Source organism: Brachycentrus maculatus, unplaced genomic scaffold (genome assembly GCF_059751285.1).
Source record: "Brachycentrus maculatus isolate JH-2025_06_01 unplaced genomic scaffold, ASM5975128v1 h1tg000101l, whole genome shotgun sequence".
Taxonomy (NCBI): Eukaryota; Metazoa; Arthropoda; class Insecta; order Trichoptera; family Brachycentridae; genus Brachycentrus; species Brachycentrus maculatus.
In genome coordinates this window covers 250,412-272,286 of record NW_028280855.1, presented here as the reverse complement: position 1 = coordinate 272,286, position 21,875 = coordinate 250,412, and the positions used below count along the sequence as shown (strand labels likewise).

Here is a 21,875-nt window from a genome sequence, read left to right as displayed (position 1 = left end):
TAACTGCCAACAGTTGGTACAATTCCATATTGAATTGTTGAGTATGGAATTCTACAATTCAATATGAAAACATTTCTCTATGTCGAATTAGAAATCCCATTAATCACCGTGTTGTTAACCTCATTCCAGAACTCGAGAGTTCGGCCGGAAACTTTAGGTAAGTACTTAGCCGTTGCTCTTCGAAATCCAATAACGCGATATTGTCTATGAATGATATTTTTGTCTATGTATCGCCGTCGGTGGCGTCGTGCTTGGGCTTTAAGGTAATTATTATAATACTTATTAAGTTAGTGAATCGTCATTTGTTTTATTATATATTTATTTCATAGATGCAAACTAGCGTTTTGTCATGAGAATAAGTATTATAGGTAAAATTAATCGTTTCCCCCTTAATTACGTCTATCATTAAAGACAGCATCTGTCAGACTGAACAAGAATACAACTTTTCGATTTTCAGTGGTCTGGCTGTCAATCATGGGTAGAATGATGAATACAATACAGTGCATAAAGCTTGAGCAAATTTATGGGATCGTCGATACATATATTTTATTATTTAAAAAAAAAAAAACTATATTCATACCATTAGTCAGGTAGGGTAAGCACTACTTGGGTGCCTGTGTGGTGCGCAAGCCACCGCTTATATTACCATGTCCTTTTCTTAAATTCAGTTTTTCTTCTATTTGCAGGATACACTGCCAAAACTCGACTCAAAGCTTGAAAAACAGATGGAGCCTACTTTAGTTCCTGCCAAGGCTGAACCGGGAAGTGCAGAAGGGGATACTATCCTCCCTGCCGGAGATGGAGCACTACTCGACGGTTACTATAATTTACGACATTGTTATGTCGACTTGTCGAACTCCAGGATTATTAACCTAGATGATCCTGCGATCAAGATGGAACAAGTAAGTGATGATGATACTCTCTACACTGGGGAATACGCGAACGAGGAACTAGCTGCGTCGGAGACTGCTACTGAACTGCACCCCAAATTAATATCTAGCGATATCACGATAATCACGGAAATAGATATTGATTACCCTGACATCAAACGAGAATGCGCGGAATCCTCGAGCAGACTTGAGGCAGAATCTAGTAAGTAACATTTTGTTGTATGAAGTAAACAATCTTCACATTTATGACGCGGTTTCAGCTCTCTAGATGCCGAGCATAGCGCATTTCATTCCTCTCTTGGCCCTCCGACTTATTGTATAACCAAGTTGTTCTGCCAAAATTACTAGATACTAGTATAAATACTAATCGGTCATTACATACATTGTTCACTGAGGACCTGAAAAGGTTCTTTTTTTTACTGAAACGTTGGATTTAAATAATTTAATTAAAAAACCAACGGGAATTTCCAATTCGGGTTTGTTACAATTTTATACCGTACCATCTTGACTCACTGAAAAGTCGGTACTGTACTACATTAAGAGCATCTCAGAGCAAAATGATTAGACCAACCAGAACGCTTATATCAATACTAAGCTAAAACAATTAATTTTTAATTTATGTATTACTTGGTAAAGTACACTTCCGCATACCGGTGATACATTCGTTAAGTATGGCCGATTTTTAAGCCATAGTTGAGGGATTGCTCACGAACTTATTAAGATTATTCCTTTTAACATAGGTAAGATTCATTCATAAGTGCATAAAGTCATCGCTTAAGCCAGTCAAATGCCAGGTAGTAAGCCCTGGAATGCTCAGACTTCCATCTTCTTTCATAAAAGTTGGAACAATGATACATGTTTCGTATCAAGTTGAGACACATTTAAAATTTACTTCTCATTCGTTTAGGAATTCAGTAACTGATATAATGAAAAATATCAATTTTGATAAAAAAAATAAGAAAAACTACGAACATGATTTCGTTCTCTCTGTGTAGACGGCACCCTAATCGTTCCCAGTACGTTTGCAAAAATGTGCCCCGAGTTGACTAATCGTGTGATGAATGTTTGCCCTCAATTCTAGTCCAATTGTTGTTTATCGAATTGCCACGTAGTTAGTTTCACATAAAAAAATAAAGAAGTACACATTTTGTGGGGTTTAAACCTTTCTGTTGGCTCACATATTGTATTTTACGGGGAAATACGTAAATAACGAGAAACACTTGCGTGCTGCAAAAGAATCTGTACAAAAGCACGGTTATAAAAACATACTACCTCAATTAGGTAAACTGCTAATAAGTACGAGTCTCCTTTTTTTCCTTGAGGAACCAGTTTTGGCAGTATGTCGGGACTCTTTGTTGTATACATATCTGCTAGTTTTGATGTGTTAAATTTCGATAAAAGATAAAGATATTTATTTAGGTTTTTGTTATCATTTATTAATCGTGATCATTTATTATGCTAAGGTGATAAGATAATAAGTTCCATGTTTTTGGTGCTGCTTTTTTTCGATTTTGTGAATTACTTTTCTTTTTCTTTTCAGATTTTATGAGCAGTGTTATTAAATCTTCGTGTTTAGAAAATTCTCAGCACTCTCCTTCTAACGGTCTTGGAGAAATAACATCATCGTGCTCAATGAAACGGAATCTAGGGTTATGTAAGATGTCAGTACTTACTGGAAAGAAAACATTCTCTTGTTCAGAGTGTGATTATAAATGTTCACATAAATATTCTTTAAGATATCACATGTTTACTCACACAGGTGAGAAACCCTTCTCTTGCTCAGAATGTAATTACACATGTTCAATTAAAACATCTTTAAAAAATCACGTGTTCACTCATACGGGTGAGAAACCCTTCTCTTGTTCAGAGTGTAATTACAGATGTTCACAGAAAGGGCATTTAAAGGCTCACATTTTAACACACTCGGGTGTGAAACCCTTCTCTTGTTTAGAGTGTGATTTTAAAAGTTCACTTAAAAAGTCTTTAAGAAATCACATGTTCACTCACACTGGTGAGAAACCCTTCTCTTGTTCAGAGTGTAATTACACATGTTCAATTAAAACATCTTTAAAATATCACATGTTCACTCACACCGGAGAGAAACCCTTTTCTTGTTCAGAATGTAGTTACACATGTTATTCTAAAACACTGTTAAAAAATCACTTTTTCACTCATACGGGTGAGAAACCCTTCTCTTGTTCAGAGTGTGATTACAAATGTTCACGTAAAACATCTTTAAAAAATCACATGTTCACTCACACTAGAGAGAATCCCTTCTCTTGCTCAAAATGTTATTACACATGTTCTTCTAAAACACATTTAAAAAATCACATGTTCACTCACACTGGTGAGAAACCCTTCTCTTGCTCGGAATGCAATTACACATGTTATTCTAAAACAAATTTAAAAAATCACATGTTCACTCATACGGGTGAGAAACCCTTCTCATGCTCGGAATGTAATTACACATGTTCTTCTAAAACACATTTAAAAAATCACATGTTTACTCACACAGGTGAGAAACCCTTCTCTTGCTCAAAATGTTATTACACATGTTCTTCTAAAACACATTTAAAAAAATCACATGTTCACTCATACGGGTGAGAAACCCTTCTCTTGTTAAGAGTGTAATTATAGATGTTCTCGTAAAACACGTTTAAATAATCAAATGTTCACTCATATGAGTGAGAAACCTTTCTCTTGTTCAGATTGTGATTATAAATGTTTTCAAAAAAAATATTTAAGAATACACATGTTCACTCACATGGGTGAGAAACCCTACACTTGTTCAGAGTGTAATTATAGATGCTCACAGAAAAAGGATTTAAAGGCTCATATGTACACGTGAGAATCCCACACACGTGAGAATCCCTTCTCTTGTTAAGAGATTGATTTTTATTTAGAATATTCATGAAAATATGTTTTATTGGTTTGACATTTTTCTGTACAAAACCAATAATGAACATAATCACAATTAAGTAAACAGAGAATTACAGACACGCATTATTTCACAAAGTAAAGACCCATTAAACATTAATCATTATACTACACATGTCGCTCACTCCTTTCAAGAACGTCATAAATCAAAAAACGTGATTTTTCAGGAGATCGTTTTTAAAGTTCAAAAATATAACACAATGTATTAAAAATAAATATCAAGCTACTTATTGAACTTTTCACTGTGCAACTGATCTTTTTAGGTAAAACTTGAAGGTTTTTTCTCCTTTTGAAAAATATTTAGTTTATTTAAAAAAATAATTAAACAATACCTTTTCTTCAAAATGCAAATACAACATTTTTTGCCCTGCAGCTGGTAAATATTAAGTTAAAAATATGCCTCTTTTGCTGAGATGTAGTACATTTTCTGGGCATTCCGAAAACATGCACAACTGGAAATTGACGCTTTTTGATTTATGACGTTGTTGAAAGGAGTGAGCGATGTATGCAACAATATGTTTTCCCAAAAACAAATAATAATAAAAACTCCTTAATTAACGGCAAGAGCCAATTTGTGCGTAATATATAGTACGCGTTGTATACTTTATGATAATATTATGTGTTTTCTTTTAAATTTGATAAAATAATGATAAATATTTTTAACATAAGCCTGAAATATTATAATTATTATTATGAACAGTTATGAAGTGATACACATAAAAAAATACAGCCGCCAATAATTTAGCAATGTTACCAATTTTCAAATGACTCCATCGTTTCTGTGACGTCATTCATTGCCGACTTACGAAAATATTTTTTTTAGGAGACGAATTTTCCAAAAGAAAGGATGAATGAAAATATTAATTATATCGGCTGTTATAAACACTTTACGAGTCTAATACAATCCTTTATAGGTTGAGTATGTTTCATTAGATTTTCCTTCCGTCTGATAAAGATCCACTGTGAATGAATCCGAAATTATTATTTTCATTTATTTTTTATTTTAATTGGTATATCAGTTCTTAAAGTAATGCCAGTTTTCTTTGCCTTTTCTTTCTGGTTAATTCTTATAGAATATGTGGATTTTCATAATAAAAAAAAAAACATTTTCCCATTCATCACACTTTGAACTATTTATATGTTATTTGTTAATCCCACAAAACCTTATATCCGTAATAGCAGATCTTAATATTTAGGACATCTAATTAGGACAATTCCATACAAAAAAGATATTAGGCCTGTCCTCCCCCGCGTATCTCATTCAATTTAAATTTGCCTTCACCGCGGGTTTTTGAATCGTGCGTCAAGAGCCATAGTACTCAACCTTTTTTTTCTTCGGGCCGCATACATACATTTGTAAAGTTACGCAGGCCGCAACACTATACTGGTATGATAAAAAATCATAAAACAGTGAAAAAACACCCCTATTTAAAAAAATGAGATAAAAAAATTGAAAACTAAAACAGAATAATAATTGTATGACATATCGCTTATCAGTATACAATATTTCGAATTTAAGTGTGATAATTTAAGTGCATGTCAATATTGTTTTTTTTTTAAATATCATTTAATTATTTAATATTGTTACAAGGTAAGTTTTCTTCAATATTTTAATTAATTATCTAGACGTTCTTACTTTTACAATCCTAATTTGTTACTGTCTGTTTGTTGGTATTAAATATAAATTTATTATTTTTAAAATAAAAAAAATTGTCCCTGTTTTCTTTTCTTTCTTGGATAAACATATATAAAATTTTATTTATTTATTTTTTACAATTTTAATTTCTTTAAAAAAAAAATTAATGATGAATGGTGAATGTTACACATGGATAAACCCGCCAACGCAATCCCTGGAACCATAAGACTTCCATTGAGATCTGTCTGTCTTCTCGTGCAGCCGTTCCCTTACTGAACCGTATATTTGCGAGTACAGCCCCTATAAGTGAGGGTAGTTGAATCTGTCAAGTGCACTTCAGGTCAGAGTCAACTGATCTAATCTTAAACCCTTTTTCTTCTTTCTAACCCTAATCAGCACCCAATGGTGCATAGGGCACTGCATCGTATTGACGCAGTGTTATATTGATCGTTACTTACATGAAGGCAAGGTAATCACTCCTGCGCTTCAGGGACCAGTCCAGGATTATATTAAATAAATATTAGAGTGTAAAACCACTAATGTTTATTTTATAACATTTTGAGTATGTCCAAATACTTGTTCACAAATCTGGATTATCTCCAATTAGGAGTTACTGAACCCCATAATAGATGTCTCTCGTGTAGTCTAACGAGTTCAAGCATTGTGTATCAAGTTTAATCAGTACATCTAAAAGTTATAAGAATTGGAATAGTGTTAAAATGGGTAGAATTGGCTAATGTTACGCGTGTGTAAGGTGATCACTTAACCCAGCATATGACGGTCGTAATCTCCGTAAATGCCCAGACTTTCATATTCTTTTTTATCTTTGTTGAGATGTCAAAAAACAATAAGAAATATAACTCCTATGATTGGAGATAATTCAGATTAGTGAACAAGTATTTGGACACACTCAAAATGTTGTAAAATGAATTAATTAAAAAAAAATTAAATATCTGAAGTTTAAACCTAAATATCTCCAAAACTTCTCTACAGATTTCAATAAGAATGGTACCGATAGTATTGTGATTTTTTATATTAATTTAGTATATATGTATACATGTATACATATATTTAGTATATATGTATACATTAAACCATATCCGCTCCTAAGGTGGAGCATTTGGAGCCCACAAACTGTCTCCAGGCTTTTCTGTCGGCTGCCAGCTCCATTGTATCCTCCCAAGTCAGATCAGCGTTCCGAAGTTCTGACGAGAAATGCCGACGAATTGTCAGCAGTGGTCGTCCTGGGCGGCGCGAATCTGATGCCTTGTAAAAGAGGCAAGCTTGATTTAGGCTCTCAGGAGGCATGCGGAGTACATGGCCAAGCCAACTGAATCGCCTTTTCTTGACGACAGTTGTGACCGAGATTTGCTGCGTCCTACGCCTTATCTCTTCATTCCTCACAAAGTCAAACCACCGCACGCCTAAAATTTTCCGCAGACACATAGCTAAGCTCAGTACACGGCTGCTCTTGGCCCTTGTAAGGTGCCATGTTTCACAGCCGTATAAGAGAACAGGAGCAATGCAAGCATTGTATAGGCGGCATTTGGTCTTCACCGAGTATACATCCGATCTCCAGACAACCTTCATACTGTTTAGTTCAGACTCTGCGAGTCCTAATCGCACTCCCAGTTCCTTTTGAAGGCTGCCATTTTCAGTCGCGTACACTCCCAAGTACTTAAAAACTCTCGACCCTTTCGATGCGCTGCTTAATCAACGTCAAGGGTTGCTGAGCATCTAGGCATGAGCTATTACACAACACATGGGTTTTTGCAACATTTATTGTAAGCCCCATGTGCGTAGAGTACCTATTTACCCTGTTGACAATTAAATGAAGACCCTCGACGGAGTCATCAATTATAACAGCATCATTTGTGTACTCTAGGTCACAGAGTTCCCGGGAGGGGGAGATGGTTATACCTCGGTCAGATGGTAATGACTTTCAAATAATGAAATCCATGAGTGTGATGAAGAGAAACGGCGCAAGGACGCAGCCTCGTCTGATTCCGGTAGAGACCCCAAACCAATCCGTGACAACATCGTCAACACTCATACGGCATTCGCTACTTTACTCACACAGGTGTGAAACCCTTCTCTTGTTCAGAGTGTGAACGTATAAGTATATATATATATATATATAGTAAGTATATATATATATATATATATATATATATATATATATATATATATATATATATATATATATATATATATATATATATATATATATATATATATCGCTCACTCCTTTCAAGAACGTCATAAATCAAAAATCGTCAATTTTCAGTTGCGCACGTTTTCGAAATGCCCAGAAAATTTACCATATCCCAGCAAAAGCGGCATATTTTTAACTTAATATTTAACCGCTACAGGGCAGAAAGTGTTGTTTTTTCATTTTGAAGAAAATGTATTGTTTAATTTAATTTAATTAAACTAAATATTTTTCAAATGGAAAAAAAACTTCAAATTTTACCTAAAAAGATCTGTTGCCCAGTAAAAAGTTCAGAAAGTGGCTGGATATATATTTTTAATACATTGTATTATATTTTTAAACTTTAAAACGTTCTCCTGAAAAATCAAGTATTTTGATATATATATATATATATATATATATATATATATATATATATATATATATATATATATATATATATATATATATATATATATATATATATATATATATATATATATATATATATATATATATATATATATATATATATGTAATAAAATAACTAGGTACCTACCCATACATTTTATTAAGTACCTACAAATAGTACCTACATAAAACAGTTCTACCAGCAGATGTCGCATGCGTCACTCAGAAGAAAACAAAAGACTTCCGATAATATTATTAACTGTCAGAATCATATAGATATAAAAATATGCCGCTTTTGGTGGGATATAGTACATTTTTTGAGCACTCCGAAAACATCCACAACTGAAAATTGGGGATTTTTTAAATATGACGTTGTTGAAAGGTATGTCAAATATGGTAAGCGTACGACGCCATTTGAAAAAATATAACATCTTCCGATAGGGTAATTACTTTTGCGCCATTCTGTATACTAAACAAATTGTACTCACCTCATATTAAGAAACTGGACTTGGGCCAGGAATAAAAATGTTGTTGCCAATCGCATTAAGTACATTATCCCCGATGCACACCAGTAAATGACTGTATGAGTTCCATATATTACATCTACAACGCAATCACAGATAACTACAAACGCGCTGAAACCACAAATTATTAAGGAATATCCGACATTTTTCCTGTGAACCTTTAAATAATTTGTAATGATTCCGTGATAATGGAAACTAGCATCTATGTCATATAAATCATTCAACAAGTCACAATACTTGTGGCGTTTGTAAATTGAAACAAACATCCAGAAGATGTAAAGGATTACGGTGATGAGTCGTCGCAGTATATTAAAAGACAACGCTATTTTATTATCTTGGCCGATATCAATCAACTTTTTAAAATGTAAATAAATTGGAATCAGACAAACGACCATGACAAATGCCATGAAGATGGCATAGAGTAGTGAGTACTTTGAGGACCGCCAAACAGGACGATTGTTTTCTAAAAATATAGAAAACGGAGCACATCCTAAAATTCTGGCTGGATAATATACAGGAGACAGTGACTTGAATATCTAGCGATATCTTAAAACCTTTTCAACCATCACCTACCATGTCCCCATTCGATGGAAGCATTTTTTCACTCATACTGACAAACGTGTGAAGTATTTATAATTTTTAAAAAAACTTTCTATTTTCACCAATTTATTCGAAATCTTAATCCATTATTTATATTTTTATTAATTAACTAAAAGTAATTGAATTTCATTAGCTTTATAGAGCACAAATCATTAAAAAATAATTTTTAAAAATTAAAAAACGAGCCACCAAAGGATTAAATAATTATAACAACTAACCCCGGTATTTTTAACCTATTTTAAAATTAAGTACCTATCCTTACTTTTTTTGTTTGTTTGTGTTCCACAGCTGTCTGCAAACAATGTCGCCATTTTACTAAAAGTACATGACTGCTATCTGTCAGAGGCCTTTCGCACGATTTCTTGCAATATTTTAAGCTTATTTTGGTGTTTATTTATTGTTTACGCCGCGTATTTTAAAGCGGAGTGAGCCTGGACAGTTGAATCATGCTGGATGTGTACTTAAATACGTGAAAATTGCCCCGGAAGCGGGGACAGCCGAGGAATAAAGTGTCAACAACGAGCTTGTGTTGTGATTTTCTTTCGTTTATTAGACATTATCGTATCACACATGCTTTATAGCTAACAAATGGAGACGTAAGTATACGAATTTTCCGTTTTATTTGACCGGCTGACCATGCCTGTAGTGGTAGGCAGAGAGGACAGAACTCTATAACATTTTGTTCTTACATACGGTTTTGGTTTTCCACGTTTATAGACTTCCTTATACATCGTCACACTGATGTAAAAGTCGCGAATCTGAATTATTCAGTATTTTTATCACATGATAAATATGCAATTTTTTATTTTATTGGTATAGATATCGCGTACTCCTTTTAACAACGACATGTCGCTCACTCTTTTCAAAAACGTCATAAATTAAAAAACTTGATTTTTCAGGAGAACGTTTTTAAAGTTTAAAAATATAATATAATTTATTAAAAATAAATATCAAGCCACTTATTGAACTTTTTACTGTGCAACAGATCTTTTTAGGTAAAACCTGAAGGTTTTTTCACCATTTGTAAAATATTTAGTTTATTTAAAAAAATAATTAAACAATACCTTTTCTTCAAAATGCAAAAACGCTCACTCCTTTCAAGAACGTCATGAATAAAAATTTGTCAATTTTCAGTTGTGCATGTTTTCGGAATGCCCAGAAAATGTACTATATCCCAGCAAAAGCGGCATATTTTTAACTTAATATTTACCCGCTACAGGGCAGAAAGTGTTGTTTTTGCATTTTGAAGAAAAGGTATTGTTTGATTATTTTCCTAAATACACTAAATATTTTTCAAATGGAGAAAAAACATTCAAGTTTTACCTAAAAAGATCTGTTACACAGTAAAAAGTTCAATAAGTGACTTGATATTTATTTTTAAAACATTTTATTATATTTTTAAATTTAAAGTTTTTTGATATTTGACATTGTTGAAAGGAGTGAGCAATATATAATAGATGAAGAAGAATATAGAAGTCTGGGCATTTAAGGGGCTTACGATCGTCATAAGACTGGATTAAGTGATCACTTAACGCACGTCTAACATTCACCAATTCTACCCATTATTGACAACCACACTACTCAAATTCTTGGAAGTTCTATATATATCAACCAATTTTGCAACATTGTTCTTGAACCACTAGAACTTCACTAGAGACATCTATTGGTGAGATGAAAAGAAGCTTTTTACTGAGCAGAAACTCTTATTAGTATGTGAGGTCCAAATCCTGGATTATAATCACACACAAGAGATGTAAAAAAATAATATCATAAATAACTCCTATAATTGGAGGTAATCCAGATTTGTGTACAAGTATTTAAACACACCCAAAATGTTGTTGATTTCAAATATTTCCAGGAACGCTTCGAGCCGCCCGGAAGCCCACAGCTCCGCCATCCTCCTGACGGCGTGCGCGCCTCCCGGGCCTCCCGCTCACCCTGCCCCGGCCTACCGGGCGGCCTGCTCCGCGCCCCTGCACCCCGCACCCTGCCTCACGTTCCCGGTCGTCTCCGGGAGCGTTCCCGGAACGCAGCGGCCGCCGGGCTCCCCGGAGTGGCAGCCCTGCTTGCCGGAACACATCAAGATTGAGGTAAAACATTGAGTTATGTATTAGTTGTTAAATCAAACAAAAAAAAATTAATCTACTAAATTGTATTTTATTAATTTGTCCGCCTCCGTAGTGTAATGGTCAGCACGCTCGGCTACCGTTCTGGAGGACCCGGGTTCGATTCCCAGGAGGGGTAAGAATAAATATGAGTGATTTTTTCACTGTTATATTTATTCAATATTACCTAGGACTGGTACTTGAAGCGGAGGGCTGATCACCTTTCCTTCATGTGTAAACGATCAAGATAACACTGCGCTTATATGACGCAGTGCCCTATGCACCATTGGGGTGCAGATAAGGGTATTATTATTATTAATTTATTACAAAATTTAACCACAATAGCATAGAAATCCTAAAAATAATGAATACGAAAAGCCATAAAAGGACCAACGTCATTTTTCTTCCTTACAATGATTAAAGAAAACACTTGTTTTATACCACTCAATCTTTGTAACATGTCTTACCACAAAGTTAATGCCGAAACAATAATTTCTCCCTTCATTAATTGATTCAGTCACAGTCACTTTGTGGTAAAATCTATTTTTTATTTTATTTTGATTTTAAGTATAACATAATACATTTTAAATATTTAACTCTATCCACGCGGCTCGCATAACCGTATGTGTTTTTACAAAACATTCCCCACACGCGGCTGACATAAGCGTTTGTGTTTTCACTTAAGTCCAAGTTTCGAACCTCAGTTCAACTTGGAGGGATTTTTTCATGGTGTGGAACTTTGGATAAAATAATACATCAATCCTTATCTTTATGACATCTGTTGCAATATCTGACTAATAATTTGTAACATCACAAGGATAAATAAAAGGACAGATCCCTGATTTTTCTTGCGGTCGGTAATTAGTCCGCGCCATTATCATGCCCTATATCTGTCTCACTCTTGACGCTACGCATCGCCAGTGGGTAAGAGTGACACACGATGCGTGCTTTGATTTATTTATGTTACGATCTTATTTGTTTATATTACAATATATTTCAAGAATAATGTGACACAAGTGTATTATAGAGTACCAAAAAGGCACAATGAATCCCAATGAACGTTTTTGTTTAGGAAAATAAATCGTTTCTTAACTAAATACGTGATAAAAGTAATAATTTTAAAAACAGCGAAATACCGCCGCGTACGGGCGTCTCTCAGGAACAAAGTTGACGCGGTTAAAAGGTTAAACATATGGAATACTTGTATATTTAGATTCGCTGTGCCTCTCCAAAAAAGAGATCGAGCTCTTGTGCTTGGAGAGGGACTTACACTTATGATTCAATGGTTTATATAATAAATGTCCGCCTCCGTGGTGTAATGGTCAGCGTGTTTAGCTACCGTGCTGGAGGTCCCGGGTTCAATTCCCAGGGGGGGAGGTGAAAATAAATATTAGTGATTTAACACTCTAGTATTTATTTAATATTACCCTGGACTGGTTCCTGAAGCGCAAGAGTGATCACCTTGCCTTCATGTAAGTAATGATCAATATAACACTGCGTCAATTTGATGCAGTGCCCTATGCACCATTAGGTGCGGATAAGGGTTATTAGTAAATAAATGAGATAATAGTCTTTTTTAATATATCCATTTTTTTATATTAGTTTTACTTAGTAAATACCACTATTTCTTAACCGGATCCACGCGGCTCGCATAACCGTATGTGTTTTCATAAAACATGGCCCATACGCGGCTGACATAACCGTATGTGTTTTTACTTTGCTCCAAGTTTCGAACCTCAGTTCAACTTGGAGGGATTTTTTCATGGTGTGGAACTTTGGATAAAATAAAACGTCAATCCTTGGCCTTATAACATCTGTTGAAATATCTGACTAATAATTTGTAACATCACAAGGATAAATAAAAGAAAAGATCCCTGATTTTTCTTGCGGTCGGTAATTAGTCCGCGCCATAATCATGCCCTATATCTGTCTCACTCTTGACGCTACACATCGCCAGTGGGTAAGAGTGACACACGATGCGTGCTTTGATTTATTTATGTTACCATCTTATTTGTTTATATTACGATATATTTCAAGAATAATGTGACACAAGTGTATTATAGAGTACCAAAAAGGCACAATGAATCCCATTGAATGTTTTTGTTTAGGAAAATAAATTGTTTCTTAACTAAATACATGATAAAAGTAATCATTTTAGAAACGGCGAAATACCGCCGCATACGGGCGTCTCTCAGGAACATAGTTGACGCTTTTAAAAGATTAATCTAAGTAAGAATCAGGGAACATGAAGCATGTTTAGGAAATAATAATTTTTCAGAATTCGCTCACCACTTAATAGATAACTAGGTGTAGATGATCAATATAACTAAAAATATTAATATGAAAAGTCATTAACTGCAACATTTTGAAACAACAGAAATTCATAAAACTATAAATAACAATAAACCCATAATTTACAATATGCCAACGACTAAAGCCTCCCCCCTATTGTCTATATGCCCATTGATAAAAGTAATACCATGCTTAGCGTGGGTAATCCGTGCCAGCAAAACGGCGCTCTAAAAAATATCATTTCTCAGTTCATTAAGGAATAAAAACTAACTATCTTGGGAATCAAACTGTGACTCTAGAGTCAGAGTTTCTCGGTTGGAACCCACTCTACCACAATTTGATACCTATTTCTAATAATGAGCCCCCTTAGGCTAACCAGAAATAGTATGAAATTGTAGTATTTTTGTTGTTAATAAAAACACAAATATTTATATATTTTATTTTTTAAAAAAACATCACGCCGTTTAACGGCAAGGTTAGGCAAAGAGAATAGAACGCCACACCACTCTGTCTTTGTAAATATTCTTCGTCTCTTCCGCATTCATGCATTTAGTTTTTTTTTTTAAATAGTTTCTATCATCTGTTTTTAAATCAAATTAACCCTAGAATATTAAACTTATCGGAACAATTATGAGGGAAAAATGACCATTGACGGAAAAAAACAGTATATGCATCTTTCCAGACCCCCTGCTTCATAATTTACCTATATAAAAAAAAAATAGCATTTTAATGTCTTTGATTTCAAAAACAAAATATGGTTTCATTTTATTTTTCAGGCTGTGGAACTAGATGAAGGAAAACATTCCCATCGAGAGGTCGTCAACAATCTCAATGACAAAGGTCAGAGGCCCTATCGCTGCGATCTGTGTCCCAACACGTACGCGCTCATGGACAGTCTGCGGCGACATCGGGTGACGCATGAACGCGGCAAGACCTTCAAGTGCGACATATGCCCCTACGCCTGCACCAGAAACAGCGTTCTGCGGGAGCACAAGCTGGTACACGCCGGTCTGTCGGCCTACCGGTGCGATCAGTGCGTGTATACCTGCTCACGCCCCAGCAACTTGCGGAAACATCAACTAACCCACACCGGCATCCGGCCTTTTGCTTGCACGCTCTGCCCCTATACTTGCATACAGCCCGGGAGTCTGAAGGAACATAGCCTCGTACACAGCGGAGAGAAGCCCTATAAGTGCGATCTTTGCGAGTACACTTGCGCCCGGCCGGGGAATTTAAAGCTACACAAAATGGCGCACGCGGGAGAAAAGCCTTATGCTTGCGATCGTTGCGACTACCGCTCGCGACAGATGAGTCATCTCAAAAAACACAAGCGGACGCATGGAAAGGTGGAGATACACATATGCGACAAGTGTCCGTATACGTGTCTGCGCCTCGACGAGCTCAACCGGCACAAGATGGAGCACGCCGGGCCGGACCCGCCCACTTGCGACGCGTGCGGGTACGCTTGCAGGGACGAGCGGCACCTCTCAACGCACAAACGGATTCACACGGGAGAGAAACCGTTTGTCTGCGATGACTGCGGGTATAATTTCATGGTGCTGAGCTTGCTCAAGAAGCATCAGACGGTGCACGCGCAAGTCAGAGTCAGCCTTTTCCCATAAAAATGATATTTCAAAGCGACCACACCCGCAAATTATGAATCAGAGACTATTTATACATTGATTTTATTTATTTTTTTATAAAAGAATATTCCGTCTTTTCATTAACACACTAAGGACAGGTAAGGTATTTCTACCCGTTGCGTGGATAAATGCTCGAGGACGGGAAGGGTATTTTTACCTTCTGCGCCGGCCTCATTTCAAAGGCAGAAAAGAATGAATTATCCAATATTATAAACCATATGTTTTTATATGAATATTATCTACCAACTTTGTTAAAGTCTTAACTATATGTATATAATTATCAAATTAAATTCTACTAGCATAGAATTATACCATTTAAAAAATTCACAATGGTTTTTTTGAGGTAGTCATTCGGAAATCGTATGTTAATAAAAGTACCGTAGAACGGGGCTACTTGAACTTTGATGTGTTACTTGATATATATATATATATATATATATATATATATATATATATATATATATATATATATATATATATATATATTTGGTACTTTTCAAACTTATTTGCATGTTCAGCCTCGTAATGCCATTTAATGTTATGCTTTTTCAAGATAGAAACAGAATCATTGCATATATAGTTCATAGTCTATCTGTCTTAAAAACTTGTCAGTTCTTCTGTTACTCTTCTCTTCTTTAGTCCAACGTTTTAACTACTTGACGTTGCCAGTTATGGGTCTTGAAATTGCCACGATATGAAATACTCCCATATATGGGATATTATACAAACTACGCACGATGGAATGTTCTTTTGGTGGTTTTGTGTACACTAAAGGAAAACATGTGTGATTTGCTCCGCGGGCCGCAAATAAACACCCGGCGGACTGCGGGTTGGCCACCCTTGGTCTACAATAATGAATGTATCGATGTGATTCATTGTTTCCCTGACAGGTGACACTTATTGTCACAATACGTTCATTATTGTAGACCAAATACAGATTTAAATCTTTTTTTGTACTGGGCTCAAGTAACACATCAAAGTTCAAGTAGCCCCGTTCTACGGTACCTAAATTGTGGACGTGGTTGTTTTTTTTTTATTATTAAAATATACAGATATTTGTTAATCTCTTTTGAATAGTTCCTTTTGTTTTATATAAATACATATATAAAAATATATTTTCTGTTGTAACAGTAGTGATACAATGTTATCATTGTTTTGTATAGGTTGATACTTACATTCCTCATTTTATAATCAAGTTTTTCATTTCAAATTGGATGCTTAGTAATATTTGATAACATCTCAACACAGATGAAAAAGAATATGGAAGTCAGGGCATTTACGGGACTTATGACATGTTCAAAACGTAAATAAATTACATCACATCTTAATCGATGATGATAAAATAAATTAACAAGATAAATATACCAGGCAGTTAAAAAAAAAGATTATATGCATAAATTTTACAGATTTATTTAACCTTTTAACCGCGTTAACTATGTTCCTAACAGACGCCCGTGCGCGGCGGTATTTCGCCGTTTTTAAATGATTATTTTTATCATGTATTTAGTTAAGAAACTATTTATTTTCCTAAACAAAAACATTCAATGGGATTCATTGTGCCTTTTTGGTACTCTATAATACACGTGTGTCACATTATTCTTGAAATATATCGTAATATAAACAAATTAGATCGTAACATAAAGAAATCAAAGCACGCATCGTGTGTCACTCTTATCCACTGGCGATGCGTAGCGTCGAGAGTGAGACAGATATAGGGCATGATTATGGCGCGGACTAATTACCGACCTCAAGAAAAATCAGGGATCGGTTATTTTATTTATCCTTGTGATCTTACAAATGTTAGTCAGATATTTCAACAGATGTCATAAGGCCAAGGATTGACGTATAATTTTATCCAAAGTTCTACACCATGAAAAAATCCCTCTAAGTTGAACTGAGGTTCGAAACTTGGAGCAATGTAAAAACACAAACGCTTATGTCAGCCGCGTATGGGGCACGTTTTGTTAAAACACATACGGCTATGCGAGCCGCGTGGATCCGGTTAAAAGAACAATATAAACATATTTTTTTTTAAAAATGCATTGACCCACCAAGCCACCTTGTGTGTCTTGTCAGTGAAGTTCTTTTTACTTACGTTTTTTCTTGTTTTTATCCATTTTAATACAGAAAAAAGAGAGAAAATAATTTAAAAAATATAAACTATTGTACAATTTTCATAGAATTAACTCTTGATAATTTACCCATTCCTTTATTTTGCCTTTGTTCCATATTTTAATTGGACCTTTAACCTCCGTCGGCAACATGAGATGAAACCAGCTTTTTACTGACTCACCATAGATGTCTCTAGTTAACTTCTAGTGAATTTAAGAATTTTGTTTAAAATTTGAATCATATTTATAAAAGTTCCGAGAATTTGAGTAGTGTGGTTGTCAATCATGGCATGGGTAGAATTGGTGAATATTACACGTATGTAAAGTGATCACTTAAACTAGCCTATGACGGTCGTGATCCCTGTAAATACCTAGACTTCCATATTCTTCTACATCCATGTTGAGATGTCAAAAAATAATATGAAAAAATACTCTTTTATTTAAATTAAATTAAATTTATATATTTTTTTTAAGTCTACATACCTGGAATGGTATTTTGATTTGCATAAAGTGAAAAAAATATTAGTTTATTATTTATGAATTTATGATAAATAATTTAATTTTTTTTGACATTTTTTTTGCCTACGCTTTAAATTTTGGTTAAAAACATTACGCACCATTATCATAAGTTAAATTTGTAGGTTGCATAGCCACCTCCCTTATAAGGGTGATGCTTTTCAATGTACGATGCAATAGTTTTCCATTCTTTTAGCATTTCCCTTATTGCGTCAGAAGATTGTTGCTCTGCTACTTCCTCCACTCGTTATACGAAATGTCACTCGTTAAAGAAGCATCTGTTTTGTTTTTTAATTTTTTAAAGACATAACCCGCAAATCGCTTTTTACGAGGCTTGTCTGCAGGTAGGATAGTAAGGATAGGGAAGGTAAATAAAAAATGCATCACAAACACCCGGACAATTTAAAATAAATCTTACTTGAATTCATTTTACAATTGGCAGAATTGAACCTGCGACGCCAGTTGGCAGCCGAGCGTCTACCCAACTACGCCACGGCCCCTCGTTATGTGAAGAGAGATTACACATTATTTGCGGGAAACGCTTAAAAAGCATATTTTCCATACTGTCGGTAGAGAGCGGGAGACGCCTGCAAACATTGTACAGATGGGAATTGGGTGTTGCGGCTACTTGTGATTAGTATACTGAGGGTCGGGCGGCAGACTGCCAGAGTATAATTAGGGTCCTTTTCCATACTGTCGGTAGAGAGCGGGAGACGCTTGCGAGCGTTCTATTTGCTTACTTTAGGTAGAGCGTGAGAGACGCCTGCAAACATTGTACAGATGGGAATTGGGTGTTGCGGCTACTTGTGATTAGTATACTGAGGGTCGGGCGGCAGACTGCCAGAGTATAATTAGGGTCCTTTTCCATACTGTCGGTAGAGAGCGGGAGACGCTTGCGAGCGTTCTATTTGCTTACTTTAGGTAGAGCGCGAGAGACGCCTGCAAACATTGTACAGATGGGAATTGGGTGTTGCGGCTACTTGTGATTAGTATACTGAGGGTCGGGCGGCAGACTGCCAGAGTATAATTAGGGTCCTTTTCCATACTGTCGGTAGAGAGCGGGAAAGAGACGCTTGCGAGCGTTCTACTTGCTTACTTTAGGTAGAGCGCGAGAGACGCCTGCAAACATTGTACAGATGGGAATTGGGTGTTGCGGCTACTTGTGATTAGTATACTGAGGGTCGGGCGGCAGACTGCCAGAGTATAATTAGGGTCCTTTTCCATACTGTCGGTAGAAAGCGGGAGACGCTTGCGAGCGTTCTATTTGCTTACTTTAGGTAGAGCGCGAGAGACGCCTGCAAACATTGTACAGTTGGGAATTGGGTGTTGCGGCTACTTGTGATTAGTATACTGAGGGTCGGGCGGCAGACTGCCAGAGTATAATTAGGGTCCTTTTCCATACTGTGGGTAGAGAGCGGGAGAAGCTTGCGAGCGTTCTATTTGCTTACTTTAGGTAGAGCGCGAGAGACGCCTGCAAACATTGTACAGATGGGAATTGGGTGTTGCGGCTACTTGTGATTAGTATACTGAGGGTCGGGCGGCAGACTGCCAGAGTATAATTAGGGGCGGGGTTGATGAACAAAACTGCCCGACAACAATGTTTTATCTGACCAGCTGGCGTTGCAAAGCTTCTGGGTGGTGTGATGCAGTGTCGCGGTGACGATTGATCAATGAAATGTGATCGTGATTTTGTTCATTTTTACAAATACACAATATTTTTATATAAATCACAATATATACTACTTTTAAAATATAAAAATCGTTTTACAGCCATTCTTCATCATATTGAGTGGACAGATATATGCAGGGCTTCTTTATTTTCATGCAATGCAGTGGAACGGCGTTACAGCATCTTTTTTCACAGATATATATATATATATATTTTCTTCTAAATCAATTAGACAAATTGACGGCCCCTACGTAAAGTATTCTATCTGCAAATCTGTTACTGTACAGGAGAGAGCTTAGAAGATTTTTTCAACATATTTTTTTTTATTAACTAACCGTTTTATCTGAAATTCTAAACTAGTATTATACATTCAAAAACACAATAAAATATTGTATAGAATCATTTTAAATTAAACATTTTAAAACATTTTTAGACATTTTAATACTTTATGCTTTGTCAAAATTCAGTAGTAAGTGTTTTAGGAGTTCAGTTCATTTTTAAAATTCGATGTAGATAGTGTCTCATACGCCTGAAAACTAGGTGTAATGTATTTTATATATTTTTTTTGTTTGTTTATATATGTAGATAACGGTCAGTTGATAACATACACCAAATATCTCAAAATTGACAAAAATGTAGTTAGAGCACTTTACGTAGGGCACGTCGAAATAATGTTTGCGCTTACCTAATTACAATCTATATTTATGTAATTTGTCAAAATGATAAAATATGGTATTGTAACGAATATTTAAATGATATTTGAATATTATTTTTAGTGAGTTTTGGGATCTTTTCTGGGAGTAAATAAGTGAGTTCCGGGACCTTTTCTGCTTAAAAAAGCCCTGGATATACATATTGTTAATTTTTATGTACAAAGTGTGTAAAATATTATAATAAAAGTTGTTATAAATAAAGAGAACGTTTTCTTTTTTCTATACAGGTTTTTTACTTTAAATTGGACATTATATTGTATTTTATACAAAAGTTAAAATTCCAAAAAAAAAATTAAGAAAAGTTAGAATGTTGTCCGCCTCCGTGGTGTAATGGTTTGCGTTTTTAGTTACCGTACTGAAGGTCCCGGGTTCGATTCCCAGGGGGGGGGGTGAAAATAGAAATTAGTGTTTTTGCACACTGATATTTATTTAATATAACCCTGGACCGCTGGTCCCTGAAGCGCTGGAGTGATTACCTTGCCTTCACGTAAGTAATGATTTAGATATAAGAATAATATAATAAAACCCTTATCCGCACCCCAATGGTGCATAGGGCACTGCGTCATATAAACGCAGTGTTATCTTGATCGTTTACACATGAAGGAAAGGTGATCAGCCCTCCGTTTCAGGTACCAGTCCAGGGTAATATTGAATAAATATGACAGTGAAAAATCACTTATATTTATTTAACCCCCCTTGGGAATCGAACCCGGGACCTACAGAACGGTAGCCGAGCGAGCTGACCATTACACTATGAAGACGGACAAAAAGTCAATACGATGCAGTGCACTATGGGCCATTGGGTGCAGATAAGGCTTAGAATACCCATGATTCAAATAGAATAAGTGATATTGAAAAACTTGTCTGAAAACTTGAGTACGCATCGCGCACACAGACTGAGTTAGGCTTGCCAACTTGACCACTGATGCAGTTGCTAGTATGTCTTCTTCACATGCAGTTGCTAGTATGTCTTCTTCTTGGTGTAGGCCTTGTGGCCTGCTATTAAGAGGGATTAGCCGCCTGTGATGTCGACTCCCAGCTGTCCATCCATCTCTTTACCTTAGGGTTTGCCGTGTAGGACGTGATGTGGGGGAGTCTGGATGGTTCCATTGTCCTCACATGCACATACCATTGTCTTCTTTGTTGCCATCCCCACCTGACGACATCTTCCATCTCGCATATTTCCCTGATCCTGGCGTTTCTTAATTTCTGACACTCAAAGCGCGTTTTTTGTGCCAACGCTACTAGTTATGCTAGTATGTGTTAGGAATAAAGGATGTGGGCAGGTATTCACAATACAATGCCTGCATTGCTTCTATTCTCTTGTACGGTTGTGAAACATGGCACCTTACAAGGGCCCAGAGCAGCCATGTACTTTTTTTTTAGATGGGTATTGCATTTATTACGTTCAAGGTTTTTAGATCATTAAGTGGATTTTTGTTTCTTATAACTAAATTTTAAAAAAAATATTTTAATCTGTGTTGGGAACAGGAGGGATAATCTAGTGTGAGCCAATCAGGAACTTGTCAGCATTTGCTCATTGCTGGGAGGAAACCACGTTGCACTCCTCAAGAGAAGCCGGACTGTTGACTGTCTCCAGGCAGCCGTGTACTTTTGTGAATAGGTTCAAGAAGAAT

The 21,875-nt window shown here is 35.7% G+C and overlaps 2 protein-coding genes across 3 annotated transcripts; both read left to right on the top strand.

Moving 5' to 3' along the window:
* The first annotated feature begins 206 nt into the window (after positions 1-206).
* Positions 207-5,541, top strand: LOC148310317 (uncharacterized). The gene is made up of 3 exons (XM_088258661.1): positions 207-263; positions 687-1,092; positions 2,431-5,541. Exons 1-3 carry the CDS (start codon positions 207-209, stop codon positions 3,492-3,494), a joined length of 1,527 nt encoding a protein of 508 aa, XP_088114787.1. The 3' UTR covers positions 3,495-5,541.
* Positions 5,542-9,485: 3,944 nt separating this feature from the next.
* LOC148310316 (uncharacterized) lies at positions 9,486-17,383 on the top strand. Of its 2 annotated transcripts, XR_015837417.1 has the most exons (4): positions 9,486-9,785; positions 11,048-11,279; positions 14,363-15,593; positions 16,219-17,383. XR_015837417.1 is itself a non-coding variant. In XM_088258650.1 (3 exons), the coding sequence occupies exons 1-3, from the start codon at positions 9,778-9,780 to the stop codon at positions 15,206-15,208; spliced, it is 1,086 nt and encodes a 361-aa protein (XP_088114776.1). In that variant the 5' UTR covers positions 9,486-9,777; the 3' UTR covers positions 15,209-15,646. The 2 variants fall into 2 exon arrangements, 1 of the variants encoding a protein (XP_088114776.1); XM_088258650.1 differs by lacking the exon at positions 16,219-17,383 and having other exon boundaries at positions 14,363-15,646.
* The last annotated feature ends 4,492 nt before the right edge of the window (positions 17,384-21,875 follow it).

Excerpts from the sequence above, each read along its gene's own strand:
- LOC148310317 (XM_088258661.1), top strand. The coding sequence starts at position 207 with ATGAATGATATTTTTGTCTATGTATCGCCGTCGGTGGCGTCGTGCTTG. Across the intron at positions 264-686 it reads CGTCGTGCTTGGGCTTTAAG|GATACACTGCCAAAACTCGA; the intron begins GTAATTATTATA and ends TTCTATTTGCAG. Across the intron at positions 1,093-2,430 it reads CAGACTTGAGGCAGAATCTA|ATTTTATGAGCAGTGTTATT; the intron begins GTAAGTAACATT and ends TTTTCTTTTCAG.
- LOC148310316 (XM_088258650.1), top strand. Across the intron at positions 11,280-14,362 it reads CGGAACACATCAAGATTGAG|GCTGTGGAACTAGATGAAGG; the intron begins GTAAAACATTGA and ends TTTATTTTTCAG.